At 31.7% G+C, this 27,242-nt stretch overlaps 1 protein-coding gene across 2 annotated transcripts; it reads right to left on the reverse strand.

The window, feature by feature from the left end:
- Positions 1–1,633: 1,633 nt before the first annotated feature.
- LOC113513642 (transcription initiation factor TFIID subunit 1) lies at positions 1,634–26,276 on the reverse strand. Of its 2 annotated transcripts, none has more exons than XM_052903602.1 (35): positions 25,878–26,276; positions 24,331–24,398; positions 22,497–22,630; positions 21,725–21,839; positions 20,947–21,125; positions 20,495–20,666; positions 19,767–19,928; positions 19,113–19,240; positions 18,236–18,483; positions 17,415–17,574; positions 17,070–17,304; positions 16,507–16,692; positions 16,090–16,262; positions 15,367–15,487; positions 15,108–15,265; positions 14,715–14,910; positions 14,124–14,387; positions 13,562–13,695; positions 12,934–13,102; positions 12,676–12,790; positions 11,866–12,065; positions 11,390–11,474; positions 10,972–11,102; positions 10,161–10,346; positions 9,032–9,298; positions 8,240–8,384; positions 7,641–7,771; positions 6,756–6,918; positions 5,547–5,689; positions 4,760–4,937; positions 4,092–4,148; positions 3,518–3,610; positions 2,727–2,875; positions 2,220–2,324; positions 1,634–1,825 (listed from the first exon to the last, which is right to left on the reverse strand). In XM_052903602.1, exons 1-35 carry the CDS (start codon positions 26,095–26,097, stop codon positions 1,751–1,753), a joined length of 5,445 nt encoding a protein of 1,814 aa, XP_052759562.1. In that variant the 5' UTR covers positions 26,098–26,276; the 3' UTR covers positions 1,634–1,750. The 2 variants fall into 2 exon arrangements, with proteins under 2 accessions (XP_052759562.1, XP_052759561.1); XM_052903601.1 differs by having other exon boundaries at positions 22,497–22,756.
- Between the last annotated feature and the right edge of the window lie 966 nt (positions 26,277–27,242).

A 27,242-nucleotide genomic window follows, 5' to 3' on the forward strand; every position in this document is an offset into this window, starting at 1 on the left:
TATTTTTACGTGAAAGATCGTTCGTAAAACGTCTCTCAGATCTATTAGCTTACTAAAAGCATACATAATGAAAATATATTAAAGCGACATCGCTTATTACATCCAAACGTGATTTTATCTCTGTTGGAAGGAAAAAGTACTAAATATTCAATTTGTCGCATATACAGATGGCGCTCTTATGCTTTCGTAATGGCATTCGTCTATATTTGACGCCATTCTCTATTCCGTTATTCGTGCTTCTAAGCTACATTCAAAAGCAGGTTTTAAATTCATGCGATGGCTTCGACAACTCTGAAGCAATTTTGATCATGCTCTTCGTGTACGATACAGTTTTCTTAAACGTTGGCCCCTTTGTTATATGGGACCAACTTTATTACCATGGGGGGAAGGGACTGCTAGTAATTCGTGTTTCAACCGTGAAGCAGTTGTGTTTACATGGCTGTGTTTTGGTTTGAAGGGTGGGATATGGCGTGAATTTACTGGGTACAGAGGAATAACACCTGAGTCCTCAGGAATGGCAACGCATGGGGGGTATCATGGACGAAACAGTATACTCTGTTATGTCCATGGTACTGCTCATGTCTATAGGCGACGATTACCACTTTCCATCAGGTGGGCCGTCAGCTTGTTTACCATTTTAAGTTATATAAAAAACAAGTTAGTCCCCATTGCTATCAATATACCCTATCAGGTAGTCCTCCAAGCGGTTTCCCTGGAAACTATCCTGACTAATTTATCATTAAATTCGTCACGATAGGCTGAGCTGCTTTTGATCCTCACCGATCATTCCTCACTGGTGCCCTACCCACGTATGCCGATAGTGTAGACGGGATTATCATTTCATTATTATCCATTAAATAAACTTTGTTGTAATTCTATTTTAGAAAGAATAAGTAGTTTATTTACATTTACACTTTATAGTCCACTTTTCCATATACGATCCCAAGCTCACAGGTGATATTGAGCTCTCGAACACACAAAAAGAGACGCGAATTTTGTTTGAATTTTTAAAGCGAGATTTTGTCTCTGTGTGTGTATTCTATCGCTTGTATAATAGATTGTGCTCTTACGATTTTTTTAAAATGATGCCTACAGTTGACTTTTATCGAACTGCTCGCTATCGACAGGGAATTCAACCTCAACGCTTAAACTTAAATGGTCGCGTATAATGCGGTTTCAAAGGAGTTCTTTCCGCGAACGCTCAAGTTGTGGATTGAGTTCACTGCCGAGGTTTTCCCTAAACACTATTGTATTAAATTGTTCAAAAAGGGTATATTAAGGTTTCATCATTTATCGTACACTACCCTACAATTGTAATTTTTTATGGTTCCAATAAATACATTTTTAATTTTTTTTAATATCAAAGTAGGCAACGAGCACGTGATACCCCTAGTGTAGCAAGCGTCCTGAGGATACAATGACTATTTACCCCCATATGGCTGCATCCTTCTTTGCCACTTACGTAATATAAAAAAAAAATACTTCATTCCACAAAAGTTATGTCTATTATTATTAATTTCAACTTCAGTTTTCACAATTAATACAGGAAAAATTGTCAAAACATATGATACATACTTGTAGTCGTAGCATTATATCCTTATATAAAGGGAATTTTGTGACTATTATTAATTAAAAAAAAAATCATAAATATATATTTCATTACATTATAAAACAATTATTAATCTACATAATATTTCATCTCCATTTAAAATCTTACAATATAATTGTTAATTTATATAATACAATACATTTAAAACCACAGTCCATCTTCGGCTTCTTCTTCGCTATCTGTTACTTGCAAATCATCTTGTATGGCCGGATCCGGCTGGAAACAAATTTTTTTAAATTATCTTTTCTTATCACGAATAATTATTTATTTGAACGCATCGATATTTTCAAGAAAATCTATAATTATTTGTATCAATTTTAAGTCTTCATAAATTTTAAGCACTTAAAAAAAGAAAACTGAATTTTAAACAAAACCAGTCAGATATGGAATGGAATCAGGATCAGGTATGGATGGTGGGTAATGAAAGTCAGTCTAGAAATGTCAGAAAAAGTTATAATAATATTACAACACAAAAGTTGTTAAAGTGGCACCTTCCTACATTTTTAGAGTAATTAAAAAAGTTATTATCGATTCTCACTTCTACAAATACAATAGATACGTCCATTCCATTCACAAGAAAACACAATTTCAAAATTAAACAGTTACTAACCTGCCAGTTTTCTGGTGGTTCCTCTTTGAATTGCGGCGGCTCTATCGATGGGCCATCCATAATGGACGGCGGATCCATATTCATGTCTGGCTCAATAGGTTCCTCCTAAAAAAAATTGTAAATTGGAAACTTTTTTTTTTCTCCATTGGAAAGGTAATATTATTTCAGGTATATCAACTTTCCGTAGGATTCTTGGTGGCAACTTAAGCAATTATCTTTTTTATATAATTATGAATTATAATATTTTTAAAGTGTCATGACTCAGTGGTGCACCGAATTATAGACAAAGGTCCCGAAATTCAGTTTAGTCGACACCGCACAATTAATAAAAATTCTACACATTTTTTGAAAATGCACATGGCGTATGCGAACATAAAAACAATATTCTATAAATATCTCAAGTTTATTATTGACTAAAACTATTAATCATAAATATTTATTATCTCATTAATAATTTATCTCAAATATATACATTTCTATCTGAAACTAGCGAAATAATATGAATACCTTAACAACAGGTGGATATGTATAATCGGAGGTATGCTGGTCGAGGTCCACAAGATCATCGGACGGCTGCGGGGGCTCGTCTGGCACCTCTCGTTTGATCAGGAACTCGGACGTGTCGAAAGGCACATCGCTTGGTGGAACATCATCCTCTGCGGAATGGACACATGATTAAAAACCAATAAATTTAAACAGATAATATGCATAGACTGAAACTACTTTATAAATTCCTTCCAGACCCTAGTCCCACTAATATTATATATGTAAAAGTGAGTTTGTTTGTTTATTGCAACTTGACCCCAAAGTAATTCAACTGATCTTGAATTTTGTTATGAAGAAGGACATGAATTACTTTTCGTCCCGGTCCCTAAACTGTGTATGCGTATGCAAGTGCGTGTGTGTGTAAGTGCGCGCGAGTGTGCGTGCATGCGTGAGAGCATGCGTGTGTATACTGTGTCATCCATGTTACCCTTAATGCGTTAACATTCCTGAGAACTAAGGTGTTACATAAATATACTCTGTAATTTAATTGCCATATCCCACCCTAATCTAATATATAACAAAATATAAGAAGTGCCACCGCGAGATGGAGCGACGAGCAGATTCGTATTTCGTGGCAAAATATGACAAAACCTTAATATATTCAGCAGCAGTCGATGAATGAGGAGTTATAAGCGACTGTAACTACTTTGGTAACCATCGCCTATAGACATGGACTATTAGGTGGGCTGTCAGGCAGTGTACACTACATAAACAAATAAACATATAACTAAAAATATAAAAATAAATCTTACCAGGACGCACGGACAATTGTACCATGGCTTCAGCAGCATCTTTCTGTTCCACCTCTTCTAATTCTGAACTACCGCTATCAGAATACTGTAAATCTGATGAAATAACAAAAAAAATGATAAAAAAGTGAGCAGAAAATCAAGGGCAATGCATAAGTTGAATTACGAGCATACTAATATACTTATGTATGCGTACATATCTATAGGTTATGGAGAAAGTGGTAAATTTTCCATGTGTTGAGACCGTCAGCTTGTTTGGTATTACAACTCATACCTAAAATGTCAAAAATATTATAATCAATTTATTTAATTATGTTACATTTTCATATAACAGGATTTTTTTTAATCTGGACAGAAAAACATGGTCAAACTCCTTACTTTATACGTCTACGTTTTTATTCAGGTAATGAATTTAGTATAATTAATTATGTGAATAGTATTAAGATTGTTTTTTTTTTTTTGATAAATTACTATCACTGCGATTAAACAGTTTTGTGTTTCAATACAAACGTGTTATTATCTGTAGCAAATAAATGCACAAAATATTTATTTAAACAATTAAATTAAAATGATTTACCTTCTTCCAAGCTATTTTGATCCTTCTTTGGTCTACCGCGCTTCCTGGGAGTAGCACCTACAAATAAGTCAATTATATTACGAACCATATTAAGCTATTAATAATAATAAGCATTTAATTTTTTTTTAACAAATACCTATATATTAATAATTATTAATACCTAATCAGATTTAAGAAAGTACATACTAGTAGATAAAGCCAATATTAAATAATAAATACTATTATAAATGTGAAAGTGAATTTATTACCTCTTGCCTCCTTAACGGATTAACTGACATAAAATTTGATATAAACGTATTATATGAGATAAAAAGGACATAGGCTACTATTTATATCGTCAATCACATAACAAATTTTAAAAAAGGTGATAGATGTTTTAAGTAGCCACAGGTAATGTTAAAATTAAAGTAACATAGATTAAGAATAATATATCAATAGTAATCTGTGGATAATGGTGTCGGTTTTAAAATAATTAAGATGATTCTATATATTTCATGCAAATAAAATCAGTATATAAAATCAATGTTAATCAGACACATTACTAGGGCGAATTAGGGTAAACACACACTCTCCATTACTGAACATATCCCTCTTTATTCATATTCTTTTTAAGACAAATTTTAATAAAATGTATATTTATGACTATTGAAATAAAATATAAATCTTACCATCACTAGTAGCGGTTGATGTGGACGGCTTGTGTTTCCTAGGGCGGCCTCTACCGCGTTTCTCGTCCGACGGTGGCGGCGGTTCTTCTGGCTCCAAATCCGAATGCTCGGCATCTTCCAACATCTTTTGTTGCACACGAGCAATATTTGCTTCTAATTGACTCACATTCTCGCCAAACTGTGGGCAGTGTAAATAAGTTATTAGAATGGATTTTGCAATATATTATCATTCAACATTTATTATTTATGAAGAGTATTATAGGCGGTACAGTATACACTGTTATGTCTATAGACATCCGTTACCACTTTCCATCAGATGGGCTGTCAGCTTTTTTATCGTTCTAGGTTGGATAATGAAAAATACTTTTACATATACATGTGTATTTTAGGAAATAAAAGTGTAATTAAAGTGTGTAGTAGTAACACATTAATTAATAAAACATCTAAAAAATGGCCATAATCTAGACTATAATGCAATAAACAAGAAAATTTTTGATGTTCGTTTCTTTTTAAATCAATTTTAAAAATTCTTTCAATTCCTATAGAAAGCTGCATTATCAGTGTAGTGCATTACTGTATATCATGGTATATATTATTTTAGAAATTTATATTTACCCGTGTAAAACCAGCAAAATTATTAATGTCTAAATAAATAAACACTACTGTGTATTTTATTGCAATACAGAACTTTATAGGTTCTATTCTAGAAAATTTGTTTAGACTTAAATATAGAAATTTTACTGACACTTATTATTTAAACCTTAACTATTTAAACCAATTGATTTACCTGTTCTAACGCTTCTTGTGTTACTCTCAGTATCTCTTCGGCTTGCCTTGTAAATTGCGAATTAGGGCCGTTGTATGCACGGCAATTGTCCACAAGTAATTGTATATCACGTAAGAACTCTTCGCGACTGTGATATTTGTGAGCTGTGGTAATGAAAAAGTCTGTATTAATCTTTTATTATGGTAGGTAACATATTTAACAAATATTTTTAGAGAACCATTTGTTATTTGAACGATCCATCTACTCCGATGTATCTAGCTATCAATGAAGTGCGCATTGGTAGTAGTTGAATAATAAATATTATTAAGAAAATGTACATACAAAAAGATTATAATGAGAATATGATCTGTCACTGTGAGACGGTGTATTTCGAGAGGTATAATAATCAGAGGTCTATTATGTGGTTTACAGTGAGCTAATTTAGTTATTATAAACATGAGTAAAGTGAAACAGTGATTAAACATTATTAGCATTGGTTAATCAATTGAGACAAGTAAAAGTTCTAAAAAAATATTATTTTGGCTCTTTGGCTTTCACATTATTCTTTCTTAAACATCTTCCATGTACTGACATCGCCTAGTTACAAATATATTATATTAGTAGGATATGGCTACCACAAAGCAAACGGATGTCTCGACACATCCGTTTGACCATTATTAAGACGAAACATGACAGATAACTAATAAACAAAAATATAGACAAATACTTAATAAGTATAATAAAATTTAATTATTCATCTGGGCCCAGTTAATGTCAAATATTTATAAAAATCAAATAACTAACAAAATTAAAGAAATCGTCAGAAATATTAATTTAAAAATAAATTTAATGGCACAAATATTTTTATTATATCACATTAATAAACGTACAAGCCATCCAAGTCCTCTCCACATTAGATTAAGAGTTACGACTCGTTATTATTAGTGATTATTATAGGACCAATATAATAAAATTAAATAATCAATGTATAACAAAACAAAATATTATATAAACTAAATATACACTAGTAATAAACTTAATAATTAGTGAGTTTATTTGTTTGTTACATCTTAGCGCCTTAACCGCTTAACCAATCACTATGAAATTTGGTATGTACATACTATATAAAATGGAGAAATACATAGACTACTGTTTATTCGAGTCATGAACAAAATCGCAAAAAAGTTCGTAAAAAATATGTATTGATAATTTTACTCTATTTCATCTTACCTTGAATCCTTTTACCCATAGTCTCCATATCAATTGGTTTCTTTATAACACTGTAGTAATCCTTAACTTGTTTTTTGTTGACCGGTTTCAGGAACGGCCAGGCTTCTGGCATTACCTTTAGTTTTGTAGTCAGTAGATTGTCAAATATGAATGACAGCGCCACCTATGTTAAGAGTATTACAATAACATCAATTAATCTACGTCAAATCAATCACAAATGATCTAAATAAGGTGGAGTTTTAGTTTAATTTTTATCAAGAAAAAAAAAACTTAGATTCGTTATCCCCCATTCAAATTTTTAAACTATATTTAGAAGCTTTTTAAAATATGTACATGCAAGGTGATTGCTCGATTTCGGTTTAGCAATAAACATAACTACTAGTTATATTATCATCACAAAATCAATTTGAAGAATAAATGGTAATACGTTCAACAATATATAGGCGTCTCAACTCCAAGCCTTATAATCATGGCTACATGGTACAACATTTTAATCAATCACACATTAAAGAACATCTAAATAGATGACTGTGTGTAGATTTTGACTCAAACAAATCACAGCAAATTTAAATGGATTCTCCCCGACATTAAATGTAATTTCATATATTTTAGATATCAATATTATTTTTCGTTTCATGTGTGCTCCATAACTATTGAGGACAGAAGGGAAAAAATGTTGACGACACGACGAACTTATGAACATTATAATAGAAGGTAAGATAGAAGCATCAGACAGATTAAGGAAGGAGTTGGTGTCGTGTCGTATCAAGAGGTGAAGAGACTCGCTGAAAATCGTAGTGAGTGGCGAGAGCTCCACCGACAAGAGCGTAGCTCTTAAATAGGATAGATAGATAGATAGATAGAATATGATTTTTAATTATTTACCTGGTCATTGTCATCCAATAACGGGTTGATTTGTTTCTCCAATTTAATTATTTGTTCCTCCTTCTCAGCCAACTTTTCGACACAACGTTGTAGCATCCGTTGCGCCGCTACTGTGAGACTGCTTGTTGGACCTAAAAATATAAATCATGTCTATATACATGCACAACGGAAATTTTATAAATTTACTGTGTTGTTTACGACAACTGTTTTAAAATTTTAACAATTTATAAAAATAATATAAAACTGGATTAGTTCAAACATATTTATGAATAATTTTATGGATCGATCAACAATATTTATGATAATACGTATTAAATATTTCTTTTAGACATTATATATTAAATACTTTTTATGAATTTGTCCCACAAAAACCGATGCCAACTTTTACAAAATTAATGGTCCCAACCATGAGAACTCGAGAGTAAATTCAAACGATTGCAAAAAGAATAATCAAAATCGGCGGAAATCTAACTAAAATATCCCATAACAATTTTATAAAAAAAAAACAGTTACGTAGTCATACAATTATCACAAATATAAAATTTTCCGAATGCAAATTAAACTTTATAAACAAGATACGTAGAACTCATTATATTTACCATTGTAAAGTGTCGAGTTCTCAACTATTTGGTTAACATCAGCTAAGAAGTCTTCCCTGCTCTGATAATGCTTCTGTCGTAGATTGTCCCTGATCGTTTGTAGATCCATTGGACGTGACACTATACGATAATAATCAGCCACCATCTGTTTGAGAGACATCGATATTATTTCTATTATTTATTTTAGGCAAATAGTTTTAATATAAACATAGGCTTACTAATTTTATACATTACAGTCTAACATATGTATATATTTAAAAAATATGTAATCGCCTTCACAGATGGTATTAGCAATTTCTGATTCAAGACATTATAATTAAAAAATGCTTAATAACAGAACACATAAAATTTAGTAAGTAGTAAGTAGGCTTTTCAAAATGAAATATGTTTATTAATTTGAGGTAACTTTAATTACATTTTACATATTAATTTATTTATTTACTATAACACAATGAAAACAAAAACTAGAGTAACATAAATAAAATTTGATACTTTACTGTATTCATAATCCAATATTAATGTTATTTTAACTATAAAAAGCACTGCATTTTTTACTTTAATAACTTAACAATTTAAATTATTTTTCCAAAGAAAATGTTCCAATTTTGAAAAAATTAGTACGAGTTTAACAGGATGATTTTAATAAAAAAAATATTGACAATTTTCGAATATAAGAAGTAACATATATAAAAAAAAAACCTCGGTTGAGTATCACGGTGCAGAGCGTTTTATAGTTCATTAATATGACTATTGGAGTTATAGTGGTGGTATTAGTGTCAATAACAATTTTACCTTTGAGTTAACAGGGAACAAGAAGGGCTGCACATCGGGAAGATGGCGCATATGGTTGAGCACGTCCTCGAGCAATGAGGAGAGCGTAACAAGCGGATCGGTACGGCGTCGCTCAGCCGGCCGTCGCACCAAATAGTCACAAGCCTCGTTCGCCCCGCCGCGTCGCTTGCCACGAGCCCCCATACCCCCCATACCAAAACCACCACCCGAACGGAAATCTCCGCGGCGGGACCCACTACCACGACGCCTCATCTCTTCCGCTGATTGCTACAATGTAATAGGTTTTATATATGTAAATACATAAATATTGTAGTACAAATGTAGACTTTAGATATGACATTTGATATTTTAGGTAAGTATGCTTCATAAATATATTGCATATACATTTTACGTTTATAAAAATAAAATCACTCCAATTTCGTAAACTTCTCTGCCATAAAATAATATTATATGACTGGGTATCACACACAAGCGATGTGGTAAGGTAAAATAAAAGGACTATTATTATTTCAGTACAATATACTATAAAACCCTCATGTGTTGCCACTTTTGAATGGTAAGATCTTGCTCATCGTACCGACATACAATGCAAGCATTGATTTTTGTTATCATTAACAAAAAAAAAGAGCTAAGGTTTGTCCACTTGGGTATCAAGTAAATACGTGAACATTGATCTAGAAACATTCTAAGTCCGTGTAGGAAGACGAATATTAGTATGAAGTTTAACTACACAATTTAAGCACAATTTAACTACTAAAAATAATACTGAAGTATCTGACAGATTTTTTTATGCAACTTAGAATGGCAAACAAGCTGACGGCCCACCTGATGGAAAGTGGTAACAGTCGCCTATAGACATGAACAGTACCATGGACATAACAGAGTATACTGTTTCGCCCATGTGTTGCCATTCCTGAGGACTCAGATGTTATTCCTCTGTTCCCTGTAAATTCACAACATATCCCACCCTTTAAACCGAAACACAGCCATGCAAACAACTTCTTCACGGTAGAAACACGAATGGGATAGAGGTATCCAAGCAAACGACTTTTGTACAAAGTCTCCCTCTGGTAAAATAATAACAAAAATAGTATATCTGGTAAAATAATAAAAAAAATGTTACACTAACCTTGATGATTTTGGTAGGCAATGTGAGCTTGGTGCCGTCAACGTAACCCAAATCATCATCATCAGGCTCTGGCGGCGCTTCACTGTCCAGGTCGGGTGGGGAGGCTGGCCCACTGCCCGCCGCGCCGGTGTACAGCGGACACGCCTTATTCGTCCGCATATGTCCCACTTGTCCACATGCACCACACTATAATAATTATATTAATTTAGCTAAATGTATTTATGATATAACATGTTTCTATACAACCAAACATTTATATACCAATATAAATTCTTGCTTGATTAAAAAGCTATATAAGACTATTAAAGCTGCATTAAAGGACTTTGCTAATGCCACAAAGGTGGCAAACAAACAAACAATCCTTTATATATCCATTATCTATGGACTTGCAATATTAGAGATGTCACATACTCATTGTCAACTGTGAAGGAACCTCAATACGAATTTTTTGAAGCACCTATTTCAATCTCTACGAAAACCTCGCCAGACGACAAATTACTTTTATTTCCGTACAATTGAATAAAAAAGTTACTACTGAATGGGCTTCAGTTGCCGTCAATAGCTTGTGCAAAACTATCACTGAGCTGTAGCCCATTTGGGTCACTGCGACACACATGGCGAAACCATATTTTTGTATTTTATCTTTTTTTTTTGTATTTATAAAAGCGTAAATAACTTGATTGTATAAACTCATTTGTAAATTTACGTGTGACATAAATGGCTTACATAAAAATTCTATCTACAACAATAACTATAAAATTTGTTACAAAAAATTGTGGCTTAATTAAAAAAATATATAAGGGTTTTTTACCTTCAATTTCAAATCCGGTTTCAATTTAGCGCGGCGCCGTGAGGGCGTATGCAAATCGGGTTCTTGCTTGATTTGACCTAAGGGTATTAGACCTGGGGAAGGCGAACTCAAATCTCCAGACGACATGTTACCTGAAAATTTAAAGTATTCTTTACCAACTTCATACTATTAATACCTGTAAACAAAATTTTTCAAACATACTTTATAAAAAGTTATTCCATGCACTAATTACCTATATGCAATATCAAAATAACAAAACATGTTTTAGTATCTTTTTAATTTTTGAATAAAACAATTTAAAATTTCTCTACCTTAAAATCCAATAATAAATGAATTAAAAATTATTTTTAGTTATAAAAATTAAAACAATTTACTGCCTGTTAAAAGATAAGTTGTAAAAATTTTCATTAAAACTTACTATCGCCCGGGAATGAACCAGGTACTGAAACATTTCCAGCTAGTCTTTCTTTTTCTTGATTTCTCTTTATACGTCTTAATTGTTCCTGTTATTACATAAAAAAAAATTACAATATTGACTAAAATATTTATCTTAAAACAAAAAACAAAAAAAAATTGAAAATATACTAAATAATACAAAAAATAAAAAAAAAACAAAGTTTATTGTTACACAACCATTATTTTAAAACCAAAATTTATCAAACAAAGATTAAATTGAAAATCAATTCAGTCAGCAAACAAATTGAGTGAATGGTTCTCCAAAATAGAGTAACACAAACCGAATAATAAATAAAAGAATGGTAACATATTATATTCTATTTCTCTTTGTCATCATATGGAGACACTTTTAAATATATAATACGATTTTTATTTCGTTACTACAAGGCCGTTTATCAAATAATTCATACCAATGTCTTTCCTGTAAAACAAAATTACCTGTATTCTTCGCTTCTCTCGTTTCATCTCTTCTTTCTGCGTCTCGTCCATTGTGGCGAACTGTCTGATAAAAGCTTCATCTTTGGTGGAACGTATTTTAGTATATGCTTCAATGACGGCCGCTTTCCGAACTAGTTCCACGCGAGTATAGCGTTGCCCTGACGTATTGCGGAATGTACGAACGATTCGGAGTACGCGACCTATGATAACAACAAACTTATTGTGTCTGCAGAAGTAACATAAACAGTATTACAAGTTCGTAAAGAAACAATTTAAGTTAATTATAATATATATACCAGCTGTTCGCAACATCGTCTACATGACCAGAGGGAGATTTTGTACAAAAGTCGATTGCTTGGGTACCTCTGTCCCATTCGTGTTTCAACCGTGAAGCAGTTGTGTTTGCATAGCTGTGTTTCGGTTTGAAGGGTTCCCACCCTATGACGTGAATTTACTTAGTACAGAGGAATAACAACTGAGTCCTCAGGAATGGCAACGCATGAGGGGTATCATGGGCAAAAAAGTATACTCTGTTATGTCCATGGTACTGCTCATGTCTATAGGCGATGGTTACAAACTCACTTTTATATTTATAATATTACTACAAATACAAAAATTTATCAAATTATCAATATTGAATTAATATTGAGTGTAATCGTGCAAAATAAGTTTTTTTTTTTATATACTAGACTTGGCGTCAAAACACGAGTAACACTATGCACACAACGTTATATAATAACATATTATAATATTCCTTAAATAAAAATTAAAAAAGATAGTTATAATTTTTCTTAGTAACTAAAGACTTACCTTGATTCGAAGACTGTTGCTGGTCAGCTTGATTAATTTGTGGTTTCTTTTCTGACTGTCCTAAAATCATTTTTCTAAGTTCCGCTCTTTCTGCCTCCTCTCTTTCTAGTGATAACTATAATTGTGAAAAACATTGTATTTTTATTAGAATGCCAACAAATTAAAACACAATTAACAGCAATAGAACTTAAAACGCAAGGATTAACATAGGGTATATAACGTCATCATAAATTTATATGCGAGAGTCGTGTTACATACCTGTTCCGTAGTTTTCTTATTGGCTAACATATTTTCTATGTTCTTGCCCATCTCTTCTAAATCAGACTCCTCGCTCACAGAGCTCTCCGCTTCATCAGTACTCAACACTTCTGTACTTTGCAAAACGCGATTTTGCAGATCAAATATACGTTGACACTCCTCTTTATACCTAAAAATAATGTAAATATATTTACATTACATTTATTAACAATAACTATAGCAACGATAAAGTTCGAAATAAACCCAAGAGTAAATTAAACAATTCATTTTACCCAAGTTGCAAGTGAGACAGATCTTCCATGTCTTGGCCGCTAAGATTTTACGCTTGCACAACTTTATTTCTTTACCTGCTGGTTAACCAGTGAAATCATTGGGTAACACAGATAGTCATAACACTTTCATCCTTAAGAACGACAACTTATAATACACTTCATTCATCACAGTGTATTTACCCAGTGATGATGAGGTTCCGACTATGCGACGAATTATTCACATTGTATCAGATGAATCGTCGATTTCTTTGTCTTTCCAAATCATATAAAAAAGTGATTTTCCAGGAATACATCTTCATTAGATCTCCTATCAAAATACCCTGGCCAGAAGATCAGACAATAAGTATGTGACTTACCTTTCTTGATGTTCAGCGATGGAAAATCTGTTTCCTCTCGAAAATTTCGTCATTCCCTCTTCACCTGCCTTCGCTTTGGCCGTCGATAACGTTCTAACTACATCGATAACCTCCCATCGAGACAATTTCTTGATCTAAAAATTAATAATACAATATAAATCTTAATCTACGTAAATATACTAATATATCTAAATATACAAAAATGGAACATAGGTACTTATCAAAATTAGGCACTATTATTGTAATTTGGAATACATTTTTTTCTATTATTACCTAATGCCATCTTAAAAAACATCTTTGAATGATCACAATACATATGTATAATATAGCCATATAATCGCGTTATTCTGACACCATTTTATTAAATATAGTGTTCATTTATCTTAAATAAAATGGAATAATATGGTAAAAAAAAATATAAAATTATATCTATGCTACACTTTGACAGCTAATTTACCACAGTAAAAACCATTTGATGTTATAACCTAAAATATGTTCTTTTTTTATTTTTTATTAGAATTTTCAAAGACATGTTTTCAACTTAAAACATAACAAATGTTACCTCTTCTTCCGGCACGTCGAACTTTCGCAGTAAAGCTTTAGCATTATTCAAGCTGAGCCTCCTCAAGTCAGCGTCTGTACCAGTGACAGTTCGCTTCTGCTGTTGCTCCTCGTTGGGCTGCTGAGTGGGTTTGTTGGGCACACGCACATAGGAGAACCCTTCACCACAGCCGGTGGGATCGGCGGGACCCGTCAATTGAAGGAGACACTTGCCGCGCATTGCTTGTATGTACGCACGAGTTGTATTCCAGGGCGCTACTTTTACCTGTAAATTAAATATTTACATAATTCATAGATAAAATTAAATATATGGATTTGAAGTAAATTAGAGAATTACTTGACAGCATAACAAAAAATAAAATAAAATTACGTTACAAACAATCCTCTACTATGACCTTTGTAAATCATAGTCATTTGCTTATTGTGGGACTTTCTAACCTTTACCATTCTTATTTTTAAGATGAATGCTTTAACCTATAGTTACCAAAAACCAACTAATGACCACTCAGAATTCAATAATCTAAATCCAATGGAAATTCACAATTTAAGATTCAGCAATTTTTAAAAATAAATTCTAATAATTATTACCAACCTCATCATCCATCTTCAACTGCATTTCTTCATCATCGTCTTCCTGTGGTGTAAATATAAACTTCTCTCCATACCCTGCATCTTTCAGTCTTTGCTCAGCGGCCGCCATACTGAAGTACGCGCAGCATTGTTCTGGGGAGACCATTGCCCGGATCTCCTCTTCGGATGGTAACCGAAAGTCTGGCTTTATCACCCACCTTTAAAATAGGCACATAATTTTCATCAATTTTACTTGGTCTAGTAACACAAGTACATAATAATAATATATATTTTTTTATAATAAAATATAATAATCATACTAAACACAAATTAATATAAAACTTTAAATTTATAAAGTTAAAATAAGTAAGTGATTAAATATTTTCTATGTTTCATAACCTTTGAAACAACTAACCAGTTTGAATCTTGTCCTGTTCTCTTAAAATCTGCACACAACTTTAGTCTCTTTCGGATTGAGCTCTCGGAATGTGATGGAAAAGCCCTCTTTATATCGTCCATTTTGATACGACGAGGGTTATCTTTGGACTTCCAAAACAGCCTATAAATGTAAACCTGAAAAAATAACAATATTGATTGTAAAGAAAAATCGTTGAAAAACTTTTAGAGATTTTAGAGAATTTTTTTAAAGAAATTGTGATTTAAAAAAAATTTACTTGTAAGAAATCTCGAACAAAATTGTTAGCTCTTTTGGAATTAGGACCAGGAACTTCATACAGCGGGCATTCTTGTCCGGCGACAAACAAGGCATCGACCTCTCGTACGTAATATGCTTGCCTGAAATATACAAGTAAAGTGCTAACCGAATAAGTATATAAAAATTGATAAATTGACGTTACAGCAAAAAAAAATATGTTAAATCTTTTCATGGATTTAATGTAATGTATAGAGAATGGTAGAGTATGAAAAGGGTCGTTGACATTATTCATTTTCAATAACGAGCATTATTTTTGTCGCATATAAAATGATAATTTGTTCTCACTATTTATCCAGAATAAAGTTTATTTGAAACCATACACTTAGAGCACGGGTGGCCGACTTGATTAGATCTACTGATTAAGATTTACTGTTTACTGACAAAATCCTATGCAATCTATCAATTACATACTTCTTGAAATCTCAAATGAAACAATATAGTTCAGTACACCATTATATAGTATTGTAGGTTTCTTATTATATTAAGGGGGAAAACATAAAACTGAAAATTATTCATAGTAACTACTTATTACACGTGAGCATAGCATCTCAGCACCTTCCGCTAGATTAGCAAAATATTATATTTTATCCTTTCCACGATCGACTGGACTAATAGTTACGATCGACCAGTTGGCCAACCCTGTCTTAGAAACTACTTGTAAGCACTTAGAAACTAATTTTACCTGGTTCTGATAACAAGGAAATCAGTCTGCGGTAGCGTGTGCTCATAGATTGGCGCACGGTACATGTTGTTTTCGATGACGGGCTGCGTGGCGCCCGGCATCAAAATACCGAGGAATGGCGAAGTGTGGGCGTATGCCACCTCGCCATACTTTAATGGTTTCGGCCCGGCGTCCTAGTATAAAAAAGCAATAAACGAATTAATATACTACATAATGTAAAATATACCAATTCATTATTTTAAATATTTTCATTTTCTTCCACAATTGGTTTTATAATTTTTTTACCACCATAACATCACTATAATATTAATTATACCTAAATTATCTGAATCTTTAAGTTTTCATACATTCAACAAATGTGACTTATCGTTACTTGCGCTAAAAAATGAAGGAAAAGTGTACTTTATTTTAACTGACCTTTGTGGCGGTTCTTTTGTAATAGTTCTTGACCTTGGAGCACATGCCAACTTGACTAATGAGAGGTGGATGTTCTTCACAAAATTCCACCAATATCAGCTCACCGTCCCTACCGCTTAGATCGTCTGGAGTGCGCATGAAGAATACGTCACCACCGCCTGATGCCAAACGTTCAGCTTCACGTTGCTGTTGGTAAATATACAATCATTATGAAATAAATCACATTATAAACGACAATAGTAAAAGATCCTACACAAGTGACTTATTTGAACAACATTTGAAAAAAGAATGTACAATGCTTGATACATACACACACATTTGCTTATATACGAATAGCCACAGTTGTGTCATCTTTTGTATGAAATGTGCTGAGTGTATCATATTAATTTACTTCTTGAATATGATAAATGTAAGAGACATTACAAACCACAACAACTACTAGCTTACAATTACTCTCAAATTTTTCAGTAATCATGGTATACACCAATGCAAAATATCATTAACACATAATACTAGAAGAAATTAGAACATTTTCTTTATACTGTTTATATAATACAGCTCACCTTAGCTTTCTTCTTAATATATTTCAACAATGGCTGCACGGGGTGAGGCCCAGGTGAAGCCAGGGGTCCATAAGACATTTTTCTGAGTGCTGGTCGATGGAATGCGCGCAGTTTCGCTGGCCCCATGTGAGGTTGTATGTATGGAGCACGAAGTTCTACGACTGGGGTGCTGTGCTGGATTAGCTGACCACCACCCACTTTCAGACGAGGATTCTGAGATTTTGGTTGGTAGTATCTACAAATTTGTATCAGCATGAGTTTAATTTAAAAAAAGTAAAATTATATATAAATTGGTAACAGTAATATTAATTTTTTTTTTCGATTTACTTTTAGTTTAATACTTACACATCATTAGATATATTCAATGGATCTCTGTCAGGTGATTTCGGTGGAGGCGGAGGTGCGTCCTCTTGCAACACATTGATTACACCAGCTTTTCCCAACAATATCTTTGACTTCTTCACGTGTGGATGTGGAATCTTTACTTTAGGAGCAGGCCCTCGTTCTAAAATTAAATCAAATCGTTAACTGAAGAAATAAATGTATGTATGTAATATTATTGATTGCAGTGTGATTCTGGCATAGAATAGGCCATCTCGTCCATAAGTATAGTAAAAGGCGACTAAGAGAACTTAATGACCGAGGAATGGGCAGTAGTATCCATCTTAAACCATTACCAAAGGCTAACTGCTTTTGCAACAACCTAACAACTTAGCTATGTTCAGCGTGGACAGTTAACTGATATGAATATATGAAAATAAATATTATTTATAATTCATATTTTTATTGAGATATTAGGGATGTATTTGTTCAAGTATCTGCGTGTTCTGCGCAGAGGAATTATTCAATATGATGCCTGCGGCCATTTTCTATCATCGTACTGCTCGCCATCGACAGGGAGTTCACCCTCATACCTTACAGCCTAAATGGTCGCGTACAACGCGGTTTCAGAGATGTTTTCGAATATATGAAAAGGTTTTTAATATTATTCTTAATTAACAGGTTTTTTTATTGGCGTTCATAGGGGATGTACCATCTGTTCTTGTTTGCCACCACAGTGGTATAAAAAAAAAGTAGTAGGTATATGCTACTTCAAACCAAAATTACTAAAATAAAGATATAGTAAAAATTCATTTTACAATTAGAATACCTTAAATAAAATTTACCTCTAGTTATTTTTGATGGGTCTACATCATCAGGTATTCCTAGAATTATATTTTCATCATTGGGGTCCAAAGTCAAGATCTTAGGTTTTGGTATCTTATTCATACTCTCTGCATCCCATATGACCTCATCCTCCCATGTGCCATACACCAACTCCTCATTTTCAACAGGGAATATACTGTACCAAGTATTATCTTCGCCTTCACCAGGTGTAGCACCAGACTGAGAATTAGATGTAGACGCCGCAGATCTGTAGACATCAAAATAAGGAACATCACTAAATATAACACTGCCTTCTCTCTCTTATTTATTTTTTAATATCATATTACATATCCAAACTGTAATTGTAATATGAAGATAATAACGTATAATTACATATCCTTTTCATAATGATCTGAAGAAAAAAAATGATCATAAAGAAAAAAATATCTTTGTAAAAGGAACAACAACAAATTGAAGTTGCAAGGAATTCAAAAAGACGAGAAGCAAAATTCGCTTAACAGCTTTCATAAAATTGGTCACAATGTCAGATTCTCTCACTATATATTGCATATATTGTCCTTCTTTCATTACATTCCAACAAACCTAGAGCATTCATTACTTGAAACAATACATTTTACGGGGGGGACAAGTAAAAAAAACTAATTGTAATTGATCTAACTTTACTTTATCCTGACAGATGAAACAGCTTATAAATGGAATATCGATTGGTGAATACTCTAAATCAGAGGTCTCCAAACTACTACCAAATCCGGCCTGCCAATATAATCAATCCGGCCCCTGGCAACTTAAGACCATCAATACTAGGGCAAAAAATATGCAAAAGTGCAACCCTGTATTTGTTGATCAAGGTTTATTATTATAATATTATAAACTAACGTGGGTGGTTTTGCCTGCAACGGCGCAGGCGCCTGCGGCCTTGGGTGCGAGAACTGCTGCGCTGTGCGACTCACCGACGTCGGCACCCAGCCGGCCGCGTTGCTCTTACTGTTCAAACGAGCCAGCACCTATAAATTATTCAATTATTCATTAACATATTTTTATAATGTTTAATATATATATGTTAACAAAAAGTATTTAAATACTTCTAAAAGTTGCTATCTACAGTACAATCCAATATATCTACAATACAAACATTGCTTAGTTTAGAACTAAATCTTATTTATTATTATTATATATATATAATTTTCGAAATTGATGCTTCGATATTTAAATTAATACAATACTCTAAAAGACCATAATTAAAAAAATACTATGTGGTAACATAGTAAGAATATATGACAGCACTCCTAGTCATCATGAAGGTAGAGTAAAAAACCTGGTCTACATAGTAATTGTAGACTAATCCTTATAGTGAATAGATCCCTTCCCAAATAATAGAACATTAAAGAGTTATCTAAAGTTGTGTTATACATGATTTATGAATGTTAATGATGCATTTGATTATACACAAAGATAGTGGCTTTTGGAATTTCGTTCTCTTTGCTTACCCCGCAAGCTTAGCGTGTTAAAAAATAAATACATATTACAAACCTTGTGTTTAATTTCGCTTCCATCCCATATAACATCATCCTCCCATTGCAATTGGGAGACCATCAAGAAAGCATCGTCAGGAAATCCACTGTCAGGGCTGTCTGCATTTGAATTTTCTTGTACTTTTACATCTTCTTTTTCATCGCGCTCAGGAGACGGTGGCTAAAAATATTATACCTTAAGTATTTTCAAAACGTCTACAATAAAATTTTATGTTACCAACACGATATTTATTTAATGATGCTAAAATTAATCTATTATTTAAAAATAACTAAATGTATAATTACATTATTACCTACGATAAAGTAAAAAATATAAATATTACCATAGAATACCTCTAATCTATATCATAGAATATATCTAATATTATAAGATATTAAAAATACACTCTACAAGGTGGTGTACATAAAAAACTACTCAATTACAAAAGCTATAAAATACAATACTGCTTCCGCATCATTCGTTATCGTACAACTTCATATAAGTACGTCATATTTTAAAACTATGTGTAAAATATTCAAATATTGTTGAATTTTCTCATTCGTAAATGTTATAATAGATCAATTATTACCTTGGTTTTATTATATGTAAATTTACCCATACAAAGTAATAACACTTAATAGAATATGAAAAGTAGATGTAGAAATAATCAATCTTGTAATGCATAAATTGTATAATCGTAATAGCTATTTCAATTAGATGTAATTAAGTTAATATTACATTATTACCTTAAGTTTAAAGCCATAATCGAACCCATCGCCGGTTTCGGGCACATTCAACATGTCGTACCAAACCTGGGCGGGCCCAAACCGCCAATGAGCAGGAGTTGGTCGTTGCGACTTGTCGCCAGTACCTTGGGTAGACGTTTCGTTTGATGACTGCTGATTTTCCTCCATTGGTCTAAGAGGATAATATTAGTGTTCAACAATATATTTAGAATCATATCTAAGTGATATTTTTAAATTTCTTAACGTAATAGTCGCAACTTAATTCCATGGCCGATATTGGTTAACCGTGGTGAAAAATAATCCATGTCCATTTTCATTACAAATACTACCTACAATCAAAATTTTAAGACGGACGGGGTCAGAACCCTCTTCATGGGAGAGGCTACGTTCAGCAGTGGACAGTTAACGGCTGACACAATACGCACTAATATTAGAATTATTCTAACACTTACTTAAGAAACTTCTCCTCGTCATCACTAGCGTACTGAGTCTCTTGATTCTCGGGTTGTACAGGTGTATCACTGCTTGTGCTTCCACTTCGCTTGCGCCGTCTACGCTTTTTCACACCACGCCATATCTGTGGTAAGCTGGACAACTTTCCCGGCCCGAAGAGTCGTGAGAACAACAACACCTGATGAATAACGCAATAATTTGTTAATAATAAAACTTGAGGCACAAAAAAAATAACAGATTTTATTACAATTTTTTATATACACTATTGGGACTTAACGCAACGCGATTGTGATAGAACTAAAGTAAACGGCGTCTTCTTGTACAGACCTGTCCTGACAACAACGTGGTACAATCCACGTCTAAACGTAGGCAACAAAAATCAAGCATGTAGATACAATATACCTGCAATGGCTTCGCGATATGTCCGATAGTGTATATAAAATTAAAATATGTGTCAACAGAACGAAAATTTGTTTTATTTCTATCGACCATAAACTAAATAATTATGTAATAAATTATACAATTGTCTTTACTTGACAATAAAAAATTTGTATCAATAAAATTAACACTATTATCAAAATCTATTAATAAAATATACAAAAAGATATAGATAATAAAAACATTTTTTTTTATTTTAAAACTAACTCAATAATTAAAATTAAGTATGCTAAACTACTTATTAGTGTAATACAAACAATGTTTTTAAATATCTAAAAATGGATTAATAAAAAAAAATATCAATAGAGAATCCTTCCACTTTTAAATATATTTACTCACTTTGTCTGGTCTGAAATCTGGAAACAGCTCTGTAACATCAACATTTGCATATTTGGAAGGTAACATAGCAGCTAATGGAGTTTCTAGTTTCTTGGGTTTATCATTTTTAGCTTGCCTGAAAAACAAGAAAGTATGATTAATAATATTTATTATAATAAGTATTTCTAATTTTAATTAATATATAAATAATATTTGTTATGTTCGTTAAATATAATCTATTTATAATTATTTTAATGGTGTAGTGGAGATACAACTACAGCTAAGTAATGAATATTATTACAATTTCTAGGGAAAGCCTTTTTAATTCTTGCCCCTCGTGGTCAATATGATGCAATAACTATACACCAAGAGGCAGGCCGTATGGTTTATTATTGGTTATACCTGTAGTGTAACATAACATACCATTATGAACGAAGTTTAAAAACCAATCAACTAAGTAGAATGTTTTATAGAACAAATTTATATTCTCATACAAAAATAAATGAAAACAGTGAAAAAGAAAAGAACATTAGATTTTCAAGAAAACAAATTTGACACAAAGAAAACTATATTGTACTTTGAGAAATAGCATAATTAACTGCACAGGTAAGCATTTAAAAAAGTCTTATTTCTTTAAGCAAATGCAGTTCTTCTTATTTCTCCAAACAAAGTATTAATTTAATTTTAGAAAAATAGCAATCATCAATATTTAATGCACTTTTTCATTCTTTTCAAACTGTGAAATTTCTATATTACTAATAATATTAACATGATATAAAAATACTAGGCTTACGGAATAGTAGAGGGTGGTGGCATAAGACCGCCATCTCCTTCCATGTCACCTTCATAGCCTTCATCATTTGTTGGTTGTGAACTTTCAACAAATGATTCACCAGTCCAATCTTCATTTGCCACCTCATCTTCTTTCTGTGGACAATCGCTCAAAGTGTCTACCTCAGGAGTCTTATCATTTTTTGGTGTCTCTGTGTCCGTTACCTCTGTTTTTACTTCTGTGTCTTCAGGTGCTTCTTGGTTAGTGCTTATCTCTACCTCCTATTAGTATTACACAAAATGTGAGGACAAACATAAAGGTCAAATACAAACATATATTAACACTGTGTTTAACATATTAAGTAGTGTAGTATGTGCTTTACAATAATGTATTATTAAATTTCGTTGTGCGATAGTACTTATGCTTTTCATAGGCCCAACATTTCATTATAAACCCACAACATTGAAAATAAGAGTGCAAAAATGTAAAATTAAATACAAAGAACTTCCAAAATGTCAAGATATTATACCATCTTGATTGTCTTTCAATTTTTGTTTATAAAGATTGAACATTATTTTCTTAATGTTCTGTAATGTATTTCAATTCTGTTAAGTATTATTTATTAAAAAAAAAGTACGTCATTTGAAAAAAAGAATACTTTTCATCAAAAAACTAAGATTAGATAAATATCTATAAAATACTAATGTCTTTAACAATTTAAGCCATTTACTTTATAAGCTCACATATGAAAGTTGCTACATCGAGTATCACAATAGTAATATGCATGAATAATTGTTTCTTAGTATTTGATTTTATATCTATATTATCATATTAGTATTAAGATACACACACCACTAGGTGCACAAATAATTAGTGAATTATATGCATAAGTGTTGACTAATATATATACTCATAGTGAATATATCAACTAAATTACATAAACAGTGAATAGTATTAATAAATATGTGGTAAATATATATTTACATGTAAGTATGTGGTAATCATCCTTTTATGTGTGGAATTCAGAAGTAGGAAAAAAATAGAATAGACTTCTTCTACATGACATATCAAAATGACAGATCAAAAATTTCTAAATTAGAGTTTTAGGAATACAACTGTGAAAATCACATCCAATTTGGTATAGTAGTTTTTGTGTGGTGTCGGAAAAAACATACAGACAGACAGACAAATTTAAAAAATTATTGTTTTGACATCTATTGGTCTTATTAGTCCCTCCATATTATTTTTTCTTAAATATCTCCCCTATAGAGACATCACCTAGTTACAATTTTATTACATTAGTAAGATAATAACACATAATAGATAACTACTATTCCATAATCAACACTCATTGGCAAGATTATTTATAAATGTACCAATCATTGAACTGGGAAATTCATTTTAGATAATAACTATAAATGTATATAACATAGGTAACTATCATCTTCAATATTTTTTATCCCTTCCACATCTCTACTTTCTTTAATTCCATTCCAGTATCTGTATCTTATACAATTGATTTATTTCATATAATATTCATAGCTATTTTTTTTATTATTAGAGCCAACAAAAGTTTTAAAAAGTTAATATACAAAAGAAATTAATTCACAGAATGTTACAGAATCCCCACAAAACACAATAAAAGAGAAGTATTTCTGTATAGTAAATTTTTAATAAATATTTTCAATGTTCCTGAAGAAACTTTTACTATGACAGAAAAACTGTGATGAGCAAATACAAAATTACCAATTTGTCCTATGTCAAATCAGATAACCAGAGCATTATATGCATAGAACTTAGACAGAAAAATCATATTGTCTGTTTAAATGGTGTTATTGTCAGATGTTGTTCTTACTTTCAAGTCTTCGGCAACATCATCTATATCAAAGAAGTCAACAGCAGATGGACTTTTTTCTGTATAATCTGTAAAGAAATTTTATTATATAATTATATAATAAATGTTATGCTAAAATGACAAAAATATTGTCATTAAATTTATATTAGATATATTTATTTATTTATTTAAAGTTTAAGGCACAGTACAATTCTAGATGGTGCATGCATGGTGTACACCAGATGGTGTTCTCTCACAGTCAACCATTGGGCAAACCGGATAATATGTAGGTGGTGCATTTTTGAGTAGAGGAAAAATAACTTGATATATTCATATAATATAAACATACATATTTTAAGTAAATAAATATACACATACAATAAATACATACATATATAAATACATAAAATATTATTATATAGATTGATAAATAATTTATTTGCATTACTTACAGCACACAAACAACAATAGACATAAATGCACAGTGAAAACAGATAAAAAAAAAAGATACATGTCCAATAATATTTCAAAAAATATAAACAAAATGCATAAAATTTGTAATTTTTTTCCCTTCATGTGTGTGCCACAGTAACACAAAATGGTTACAACTCAAGATTATTGCTTTGCCCTAAAAAGAGCAAAACACTGATATTCTGTTGTGGCCAAAAATGAGCTGCGAAATTCCATAGAAAAAAAATAATAAAAAAATAAATCAGAAATATAGATAAAATACATTGTGTGTGTTCTTTATATTTGTGATAATTTAATATTTTGTTCTAATTAAAAAATATTTGACAAATACCATTAGAAGAAGGGTAGTCAGAAGTCAATAAAAGTATAGTATAATCTTTTTCACCACCTAGATCATCACATTCACACATCACAACACATCATCCATTATCTATCAACTGATGAACATGGGCCTCCCCAATATAAACAAATGGACCATAGGCGACATTCAAATGAAGGCCTAACTTAGACAAAAAATATTATTAATATACTAAAAGATCTTTATAAACAACTTAAATAACTTTATTGACTAATTAATAATAAATAATCAGTATCATTAAAGTACTTAACAGCTTACATGATCTCCAATTAATGGGCAAAATAATTAAAATAGTTGCCTATACTATATAAAAATCCATTACCATGATGTTTGCTCACTTGAGTCACTGAAACCAACCAACTGATTTCAATGAAATTTTATCAACATGTATTGTTTGCTCCAATTTGTAAGAGAGGATAGTTTTTTAATCCCGATAAGAAAAATAAGACCTGGTAGGTGATGGTAAGGGGATAAACAATTCTGATAGGTCAGCTAATAATAATATAGATAACTAATCATAAACACCAGCAAAAATTTTTTTGTCTACACAGCAAGTAATAATTTAGCATGCAGCATCTTGCTCAACATATAACCAAAAATATGCAATGATATAGAACAATCTGTATATGATTACTACTACTCTGAAGAATCTAAGTGAAATGTATTATTATTAATATACTTATATCAGTGACATTACTTATATTATTTTCAATTTCAATAGATTTAATATATAGCAAACCTTTTTCTTCATCATCTTTGACTGCATCTTCCGTTTCTAAAACTTCAGAAAGCATTGATCCAAGTCCCAACCGCGTCAGAGAAGAAAGCATTCGCTTAGAGTCACCATCTAGCAGCCCATCATCCTCTAGTTGCCCTCTCTCATCAATATTTCCAAATAAAAATCCAGTCAAATCCATTTCTGAGCGGCTGTGCTCGCCGGGATCATCACTGTCACACATTTCTATATTAAAAATTTACAATTATATGTTCACGTGTAATTTAATAGTAAAAAGAAGAAACAATTGATTTACAGTATAAAATAAAAATGTAAAAATCATGAAATGTAATTTGTAAATTAACAAAAGCCACAAACATTCACATCACAATACATATTAGCACTACAGACGAATATTAAAATTAGAGTTGTCACTGCCGTTATTTTGAGAAAACTGAAAAATTCTATGTTATCATCTAGAAGTAATCTAGTAAATTAAATCAATATTCTTAGATTACATTTCATATAAAATTGTTAATGATACCTACTGTTATCATTAATTTTAATATAAACATATTATAAATGAGCTAACTATTTTATAGTGTACAATTTTTAAATTGGATGGATTAGTTACATAGATTTCATACAAATGTCTATTGTTGAAAGTGATAAAGAAACATTTCAATTAAAATGTCAAGAAGAAATCACAGAAATGGCAGCTAGAAAATGACAACGTCAATATGATCTATGATACCACCAAAGATAGCACATATACAGTCAAGCAAAGTAGATTGCACTACAGATTAGACAAACTATATCAAAAGAATTGCACAGATACTTTCCCTAATCTATTGCCCCATGTATAAAACTAAGAACGAGGAATTACATAGTAGGAATGATAAATATAAACATTAAATCATATGATTACTTCTTTTTCTTTTCTTCTTATGCAATTATTTTCAATTTTACCTAAACCTTTTCTCGTAATGGGCGATTTTAATATTATTAGCAAAACATTAAGGACATATGATTTAGGCATTACGGTTGTGTAGGAATATTTCACAATATTTAGATAATAAAATATGGGTCATTGTTTACCATTGAACATCTGCTAATATTATTAGCAAAAAGAGGACATGAGATATACTATCAGTTACTTTTTACTTGATTCGTAGTGGGTTAACATATAGAAAATGTTTGGTATGTCAATTATTTGCCGGTAACAAATTTTACTTTACTAGATTATATATTCGACACAGTTTATGTAGAAAGTATGCAAGCCGGTTGTATCTGAATTTACTAGGGTTATATGGCCGTATACAATTTCTATACACTAGCCTGCTACGAATTGACAAAAATAACAACTGATGGTGTATCTTTCGTCCTTTT

Source organism: Galleria mellonella, unplaced genomic scaffold (genome assembly GCF_026898425.1).
Source record: "Galleria mellonella isolate WM207_F2 unplaced genomic scaffold, CSIRO_AGI_GalMel_v1 utg139, whole genome shotgun sequence".
Taxonomy (NCBI): Eukaryota; Metazoa; Arthropoda; class Insecta; order Lepidoptera; family Pyralidae; genus Galleria; species Galleria mellonella.